The 9676-nt window shown below is 44.3% G+C and overlaps 1 protein-coding gene across 1 annotated transcript in view; it reads left to right on the top strand.

The window, feature by feature from the left end:
* PTEN (phosphatase and tensin homolog) overlaps nucleotides 1–9676 on the top strand; it is a 69426-nt gene that overhangs the window by 38379 nt on the left and 21371 nt on the right. The window contains exon 5 of the mRNA XM_075612900.1: nucleotides 1101–1336. Coding sequence (XP_075469015.1) covers nucleotides 1101–1336 — 236 coding nt within the window. The remainder of the gene's footprint in view (nucleotides 1–1100; nucleotides 1337–9676) is intronic.

Here is a 9676-nt window from a genome sequence, read left to right as displayed (position 1 = left end):
TTTTGTAGCTCTGTTGTTGCAGGAGTGGCCTGGAACCAGTTGCATAGCCGTCTATTCCAGCACCCTCCAATACTAAAGGGCTTGACGCGTATGCAATCAACTGGCAGTCCTTATTATCTAGTCACTCTCTTTAATTTTAGGTTACACCTGTGCATCTTGACCAGAGGTGGGCAACTCCAGTCTTCTTAGGTCACCAACAGGTTATGTTTCCAGATATCCCTGCTTCAGTACAAGTGGCTCAGTCGAAGTCTTTGTCTGAGCCACCTGTGCTGAAGCAGGGATATCTGGAAAACCTGAGCTGTTGGTGGTCTTTCAGAACCCCTGATCTTGACCAATCTTTGAATGTATTACTTATTGTAGTGATATAACCTGGTGTGCTGTGATATTCCACACCACCACTGCCGTTGAATCTTAGGCTGAGCTCAGACAGGCTGCTACACTACCGCGCGTCCGCAAGCCCCTGTCTGCTGGGTGATGTGTGCTCATCCCCAGCAGACAGAATGACGCAACGGAGGCGGGACTTGCGTCATCCATTTAATAAAAAAAGAAACTGTGTGTTTGTCATTGCTGGCGAAAAAACACATGATGCGGCTGCTGCTTGAAATTGCAATTTCAGTTGTCTCCAAGTGCAGCTGCGTCAACGCTGCACTTCCCCGCCGGGAGTCGCTTCCAGTTTGAAAACTCCCACAGAACAAACAGCATGACGAACATGCACGTTGCGTAGCATCCAGTCTGGTCAGGGCCTTAGGGCTTTTTGCATTTTAATGGGATATGTTATGTTTTTGGAGGAGGTGGCGTCAATGAAGTCTGCTGCAATTTGCTTCCTTGGTCGTGAAATTTTGGTTATTAAGGTTGTTCATTTTAATGGTGTCTCCAGAGGACGTTTGCAAAGAGAAACAAGAGCGTGAACAATATAAACAAAAACAAACACGTTTTACATTAGAGATTCACAAACCGCTATGATCTTACAAGTTAAGCCGCATAGAAATAAGTTTTTGTCTCTACATTTATATATTTTTTTGTCAACGATTTAAAATATTGTTTCTAGTTCTGGTCATGAGAAACGATGGCAAACCTGTTTGCGTGTCTTTGATCCACAGTTGCACAGTACCCTTTCGAAGACCACAATCCACCACAGCTAGAGCTAATCAAACCTTTTTGTAAAGATCTTGACGAATGGCTACGTGAAAATGAAAACGTAGCAGCGATCCACTGCAAAGCTGGGAAAGGACGGACTGGTGTGATGATCTGTGCGTATTTGCTACACCGAGGCAAGTTTGCAAGAGCACAGGAAGCCCTAGACTTTTACGGAGAAGTACGGACCAGAGACAAAAAGGTTGGTTGGCTTCTTTGAGATGCTTCAAAGTCTTAACTTGCAGGCTCGTCAACTTGAGTTTTTTTTTTTTTAACAGTGTCTTTGTGTGCATGTATAGCACCGTGACTGCTAGAAGAGTCCAGCTGTTCATTGCTTGCAATGGTCTGCTGGCCGCACTGGCATCACAGCGGTCTGGGCTGACCGCCATTTTGTTCCTGCATTAAATTTTTTATTTTATTTTTAACTTTAAGTAGATTTTCCAACGCAGTTTTCATTAAAAAAAAATCGGATGCTCAAGACCAGTGGTTCACAACTCCAGTCCTCAAGGACTGCTAACAGGCCAGGTTTTAAGTATACCCCTGCTTGAGCACAGGTGGTTGTCAAAATAATTCAGCCATTTCTGCTAGAGGATATCTTTAAAACCTCATGTTAACTTCTGGAATGGAGTTGAAAACCACTGGGGTGCTCAACTGTAGTCTCTCCTCTTCCCCTCCCCCCCCCCCCCCCCCCCCCCCCAAACAGGTCAGGTTTTCAAGATATCCCTACTTCAGCACAAATGACTCAATCAGTCCTGGCTTGAGCACAGGTGGCTCAATGAGAGGCTCCGACTTCGACAGAGCCTCTGAGCCACCTGTGCTGAAGCTGGGATGTCATGAAAACCTGACCTGTTGGGAGGGGCTTGACTGGAGTTGCGCAACCCTGCATTATATTATACAAGCCGTTAAAATATTGGGTGTCAGGTTAAAATTGAGTTTTCCCCAGAGCCCAATGCTGTGAACAAAATAGCATGGTAACCTCAGAAGATAGAGATAAATGGGATCGTGATGTTTCACAAACAAAATGTTTAAAAAAAATAAAATAAAAAAAGACATGGTTGGGGTGCAAGATACTAACATATGAGTTAAATTCATACAGACTTGGGATCAAATAAAAGGTATCATACCACTTACTCTTTCTCCCCGCTTTACCACATGGGCGAAAGGACCAACACCGTGTGTATATTATGAAAGCCTCCTTGGATGATTAGACGTCCTAACAAGGATGTTCACTTCCAGGCCTTTCTGAGCATCCTAAATAGCTAAATAGCTACACCATCAAAATTCTTCCCTGCTCGTGCACCTAATTTTATGTAGGTGGGAGACCTACCCAAATAACATGAAAATGTGGTAGGTCCCATCCCAACATCACTCCCATAGAAACTGTTAGGTTTGTCATGACTGGGTTAGAAAGAGCTTGCTAAAATCCAACTTCAGACTTTTCTTCAATCAGGCTTTTATTTATTTTTTAAACATTTTACTGATGTTTATATTTGGGAGTCCCTGCAAAAATGAGTTTTTTCCTCCCTGGCAGTACTAGGTATGTGTAACCGCCTTCCATAAGCTGGGACGAAACAAGATAAAAGTTGTCTCCATATCCATGTTTAAGGCATAAGCCACCTCCTCTCATTACCCGCCATATTTGTTTTTTGACCCTGCTGAGCAGGCGCGCCATGTTTTTTTCCCGTTGGTGATCACGCCGCTTTAACGCTCCACACGGTTGGAGGAAAAAAAGATGTCCGCGCTCTCTACACATCCTAATCGCGCACCATGCAGGGAATTGAGGCAGTCGGATTTCTCCCTGTCGCCCATACGGTGGGCAGGTTCCCCTCTTGTATGGCCCCACTTCCAGGACAATGCTGCCAAAACCAGAAATGTCACACACAGGACTTCCCTCCTAACACTGCTGCAGAGCAGGGGTGCGGCAACTATTCTGTAGCCGACGGCGTGAAATGCTGAAGTGTATAGTTTGTTGCTGCTTCAGGGAATGGAGATCTTATATTAGGGGTGACCAACTCCAGTCCTCAAGTGCCACCAACAGGTCAGGTTTTCAGGATATCCCTGCTTCAGCACAGGTTGCTAAATCAGTGGTTGTCATGACGAAGCCACTGATGAAGCCACCGGTGCTGAAGCAGGAATATCCTAAAAACTAGACTTGTTGGTGGCTCTTGAGGACCGGAGTTGGCCACATCTCCCATGGAAACCCCTCTGGATAAGCGCAAATGGTTATAGGAGGTGTAGTTTGTTTGGGAAGAAAGGAGTATCCAGAGGCGCCTATACAGCTAATACAAACAAAAGGATATATGAAAGCCAAGCCTGTTGGCTGATGGAAGGTTGCTCCTCACGGTGTGCTTTATAAAAAAGAAAAAGCACAACACATAGCGTAATACTGTATGGTTAAGACAAACAACACTTAAGACAACATATAATCAGCTGAAAACTGGACAGGTGAAATTACACAGTAAAACAATTTAATAACAATTAATAATATTCCTTATTATACATAAACATGTAATAATAGGACAATAAAAATAGATAGAAGTGCTCCGCAGCACCGATGGTGACAGTAGCAATGCCTACTCACCAGATGGAATAGGTAAGCAGGCAGTGGATATATTAGAGAGTATCCCCTCTCGTTTCTGTATGCTGGTTACTGCTGGCTGGCGTCTTCATCCACACGTGTGTATTGGACTACACGCAGGGTCTCCCGCAGCATGCTGGGAATGGACGCCGAGTTGGTTTCGAACGGCAACAGCTGATTCAGCACGCCGTCGGCTCCAGCAGGCTAGGTTGTTTGCATCCAATGCAGATTCGACAATGCGTGGGGGAAATCACCAAGGGTTAAACTGCAGAGTACAGGAATCGCCACCCTACGCGTTTCGAAAGCTCTCTGCTTTCTTCCTCAGGGGTATATGAAGTAAAAGTGTCCTATAAAGTCCCTTATATACAGAGTCTTTAATTGTAGGAATTAATTTCACCTGCAGTATAATGCACATGCGCAGTAGCTGATGAAGTAGTTCTTGGGCACAATTGTGCAATCAAGCACATATGTGATGAATTGTTCATGGTAATGAAAAAAGTGCTGCTGCTAATCTACGAATTCTGCTGATATATAACACAAACCACTAAACATGACAAACATATACTATAAATATTAAAGAATTCTATTTAACTATATAAATGCATATTTTATAAACAACTAGCTGAGAGCCCCGGCGTTGCCCGGGATGTTTGTGGTGTGGGTGTGGCATTTGGGTGGGGAGTGGTCCACGCGGCCCATGTGCGGTGGTAGTGCTGCTGTGGCTGTACTGATGGTGATTGTATTGGTGTGCTGATTTGGGAGGGTTTGGTGCTGATGTGGGGGTGCGGATGTGGGTGTGCCGATGGGGGAGGTGCAAAGGTGGCGATGTGTGGGTGCTGATGGTGTTGATGGGGGCTGGGAATGGTGGGGAGCCGAGAATGCCAGTGTGCTGGGGGGGCATGGGATACCGGTGTGCTGATGTGGTGGTGCTGGGGTGTGTGTGTGTATACATGTTTGTGTGTATACATTGTATGTGTGTGTGTGTATACATGTGTGTGTGTGTGTGTATGTGTACGTGTGTGTGTATACACGTGTGTGTGTATGTGTATACACGTGTGTGTGTATACACGTGTGTGTGTATACACGTGTGTGTGTGTATACACGTGTGTGTATACACGTGTGTGTGTGTGTGTGTATACACGTGTGTGTGTGTATACACGTGTGTGTGTGTATACACGTGTGTGTGTATACACATGTGTGTGTATACATTGTGTGTATGTATATATTGTGTGTGTGTATACGTGTGTGTGTGTATACACATGTGTGTATACACGTGTATACATGTTTGTGTGTATACATTGTATGTGTGTGTGTGTGTGTACATTTGTGTGTGTGTACACATGTTTGTGTGTGTATACACATGTGTGTGTATACACATGTGTGTGTGTGTGTATACGTGTGTGTGTGTGTATACATGTGTGTGTGTATACATGTGTATGTGTGTATACACATGTGTGTGTATACACATGTGTGTGTGTGTGTGTATACATGTGTGTGTGTATACATGTGTGTGTGTATACATGTGTGTGTATATACATGTGTGTGTATATACATGTGTGTGTATACACATGTGTGTGTGTACACATGTGTGTGTGTACACATGTGTGTGTGTACACATGTGTGTGTGTGTACACATGTGTGTGTATACACATGTGTGTGTATACACATGTGTGTATACACATGTGTGTGTATACACATGTGTGTGTGTGTGTATACATGTGTGTGTGTGTATACAGGTGTGTGTGTATACATGTGTGTGTGTATACATTATGTGTATGTATACCTGTGTGTATACGTGTGTGTGTGTGTGTGTACATGTGTGTGTGTGTGTCTCCATGTGTGTGTGTGTGTATGTCTCCATGTGTGTGTGTACGTGTACATGTGTGTGAGTATACGTGTACATGTGTGTGTGTGTGTACGTGTCTACGTGTACGTGTGTGTGTGTGTGTGTGTGTACGTGTCTACGTGTACGTGTGTGTGTGTGTCTACGTGTACATGTGTGTGTGTCTACGTGTACGTGTGTGTGTGTCTACGTGCGTGTGTGTACGTGTGTGTGTGTGTATGTGTGTGTGTCTACGTGTGTGTGTTTGTGTATACGTGTGTGTGTTTGTGTCTACGTGTGTGTGTTTGTGTCTACGTGTGTGTGTTTGTGTATACGTGTGTGTGTATACACGTGTGTGTGTGTGTGTACACGTGTGTGTGTACACATGTGTGTGTGTGTACACATGTGTGTGTGTGTACACATGTGTGTGTATACACGTGTGTGTGTGTGTGTATACATGTGTGTGTGTGTATACATGTGTGTGTGTGTGTGTATACATTATGTGTATGTATACCTGTGTGTATACGTGTGTGAGTGTATACGTGTGTGTGTATGTGTACATGTGTGTGTGTGTATGTCTCCATGTGTGTGTGTGTATGTCTCCGTGTGTGTGTGTATGTCTCCATGTGTGTGTGTACGTGTGCATGTGTGTGTGTGTACGTGTCTACGTGTACATGTGTGTGTGTGTGTACGTGTACATGTGTGTGTGTGTGTGAACGTGTCTACGTGTACATGTGTGTGTGTGTCTACGTGTACATGTGTGTGTGTGTCTACGTGTACGTGTGTGTGTGTCTACGTGTGTGTGTGTGTGTGTGTGTGTGTGTACGTGTGTGTCTATGTGTGTGTGTGTCTACGTGTGTGTGTTTGTGTATACGTGTGTGTGTTTGTGTCTACGTGTGTGTGTTTGTGTATACGTGTGTGTGTGTATACGTGTGTGTGTGTGTGTGTCTACGTGTGTGTGTGTCTACGTGTGTGTGTGTGTGTGCGTCTGTGTCCCTGTGTGTCCTTTGGCCCGTGACTCCGCCTCAGGGAAGGGGGGGGGGTGGGGGGGGAGGTGGTGGGGGGGAGGTGGTGGGAAGGAGGGGGGTGGGGGGGAAGGGGAGGTGGGGGGGAGGTGGTGGGAAGGGGGGGGGGTGGGGGGGAGGTGGTGGGAAGGGGGGGGAGGTGGTGGGGAGTTGGGGGAGGTGGGAAGGGGGGTGGAGGTGGTGGGAGGTTGTAAGGGGGGAGTGAAGGGAAGGTGGAGGGGAGGTGAAGGGTGGGGGTGGAGGGGGGGTGGAGGGGAGGTGAAGGGTGGGGGTGGAGGGGAGGTGAAGGGGGGGGTGGAGGGGAGGTGAAGGGGGGGGTGGAGGGGAGGTGAAGGGGGGGGGTGGAGGGGAGGTGAAGGGGGGGGTGGAGGGGAGGTGAAGGGGGGGGTGGAGGGGAGGTGAAGGGGGGGGGTGGAGGGGAGGTGGAGGGGGGGGTGGAGGGGAGGTGAAGGGGGGGTGGACCAATGAGATTTCCCCTAGGGACACCGGACATCCAGCAGGCAGGCAGGCTGGCATGCATGCATGCAGGCAGGCAAACATACAGTGCTTTCACTAATATAGTATAAGATACATAAATTTAATTAAGTCCTAATGATTATACAAATTCATATATATATATATATATATATATATATAATATTAATACTAAAAACACAAAAAAATGTGAACTGTGGTAAATATATGGATATATAATATAAGTGTAAATGTTACATTGACTAGATACAAAATTACATACAGCTGTGTTATACAACCAGTTGTGTTATTCACTGTTGGTCCCAACTCAATTACAGGAGAACCTAATGCTAGAGGCCAGAGTCAATGTACTTTGATGTATACCCAAATTTCCAATTTCAATGCTATCCTACCAAAAAGGCTTTTAAATCAAATTCAACATTTAAGCCCATTTGGGAGAGAGTACGTAATTCATAAATCCAATAGGATTCTCTTCTCCCCAATAGGCTCAATGTATTGCCACCTCTCCAATGTGGTGTAATACACTCTATAGCCACGCATTTTAGGCCTTTAGGGTCTTGATTGTGCACCCGAAGAAAATGATTGGACACATTGTGAGTGACTAAACCAATTTTAATATTATGTATGTGTTCATACAGACGTCTTTTTATTGCTCTAGTGGTCATACCCACATACTGCAGACCACATGGACATTCAAGTAAATAAATAACAAAAGAACTGTTGCATGTAATATGTTTTATTTTATAAGTTTTTTTAGTTTTATTGGAACCAAATTCAAATTTTTTAATACTATATTTGCATGCCGTACATTTGTTGCAAACAAAGTATCCCCCACAGAGTGCTAGTCTGCGATGAATAGGTTGCAGCGATGGACAGCTGGGTGCCAGTCTTTGTCCTATATTGGGTGCTTTTGTGAATATAATGTGTGGATATTCGGGTAAAATGCCCTCTAGTTCTTTATCCTTTTTTAGAATTGGCCAGTATTTTCTTAGAGTTTTTCTTATATTTGGAGCCATTTGATTAAATTGTGTAATAAATGACAATCTGTCTGTTGTACCAATTTTTTTATTATTATTTTTATTTTTATACTGTAAAAGACTGGTTCTGTCTATCGCTGCAACCTCGCTGATTGTTTTATCTAGATCGTGTGGAGAATACTTTCTTTACACAAATTTATTTTTTAAATCTTCAGCTTGAGATTTGAATGTGTCAGGATGCGAGCTGTTTCTTTTCAGTCTTATAAACTGTCCCTTAGGTATATTTTTGACCCATGTGGGATTATGGTGACTGTGTGCATGCAGATAATTATTTGATTGAACTGGTTTAAAGTAAGTACTAGTGTGAATAAGATTATTAATAATAGATATCTCTAAATCTAAAAATTCTATTTTATTAGAGCTAGTGACAAATGTGAATTTTAAATTGTTATTATTAGTGTTCATATATAACTGCTAACTGTGCTAATGTGCCAGACCAAATGAAAATAATATCGTCTATGTAGCGCCACCACAGTACCAAGTTTGCCCCATATGGACAACTGGACCATATGTGTTGTTCCTCCCAGTTGCCCATAAATAAATTTGCATAGCTGGGAGCAAACTTGGTACCCATGGCGGTGCCACATACACCTGTAAATAAAAAGATTTATTGAAATAAACAAAATTTGTGACAAAGAATAAAATTAATCCCTAAAATAAGAAAATCTCTATATTCTTTTGATATTGTTGGGTCATTGTTTAGGGTGTTTAAGACTGCTTCGCATCCCTGTTCATGATTAATTATTGTGTATAGAGAATTAGCGTCAGCTGTAACTAAAAAATAATGAGGCTGCCATTGAATGTCCTGGAGGGTCTGCAGTATGTGGGTAGTATCCCGTAGATAAGAAGGTAATTGTACCACATATTTTTGAAGTTGTCTGTCAATATACTGAGATAGGTGTGATGTTAGTGACTGGATGCCCGACATGATAGGGCGACCTGGGGGAAAATTAATATCTTTATGTATTTTGGGTATTATGTAAAAAAGAGGTAATTTGGGGTAACTGTTATAAAGAAAATCAAATTCTTTTTGAGTGATTAAATTTTGGTCTAAACCAGGGGGGCGCAAACTTTTTTCCCTGCGCCCCCCTGCCGGCTGTCCCCTCACTCCCGCGCCCCCCCCCAACCCCAACTTACCCTCGCACCGGCGTAATGACGTCACGTTGCCATAGCAACGTGACGTCACATGACCTCGCAGCGTCATTTTGACGCCGCGTTGCCATGGCGACGCCGGGAGGAAGCCGCCGGAGCCACGGGTAAGTATGGTTTACAGAGGCCCTGCAGCTCCCCCGGCACTTAATTTAAGTGCCTTCGGGAAGCGCGCGGGGCCTCTGTAAACCCCGCGCCCCCCGTCGGCAGTCTCGCGCCCCCCCCTGGGGGTCGCGCCCCACAGATTGCGCACCGCTGGTCTAAACCTAATGTAAGATAATTGAATAGTTTTTGTTGATATAATGTAGTAGGATTTGAAGGGAGGAGTTGGTACGTGGACCTATCACTTAAAATTCTTAGTGACTCATTGATATAATATGATTTGTCCATTATTACCAACCCCCCCGTTTGTCTGCCGGTTTTATGATTATGTTTTCATTTTCTTCGAGTGCACGTA

This window comes from Ascaphus truei, chromosome 8 (assembly GCF_040206685.1).
Source record: "Ascaphus truei isolate aAscTru1 chromosome 8, aAscTru1.hap1, whole genome shotgun sequence".
Lineage (NCBI taxonomy): Eukaryota > Metazoa > Chordata > Amphibia > Anura > Ascaphidae > Ascaphus > Ascaphus truei.
The sequence above is the reverse complement of the archived record's forward strand: the minus strand, read 5'-3'. Positions and strand labels throughout refer to the sequence as shown.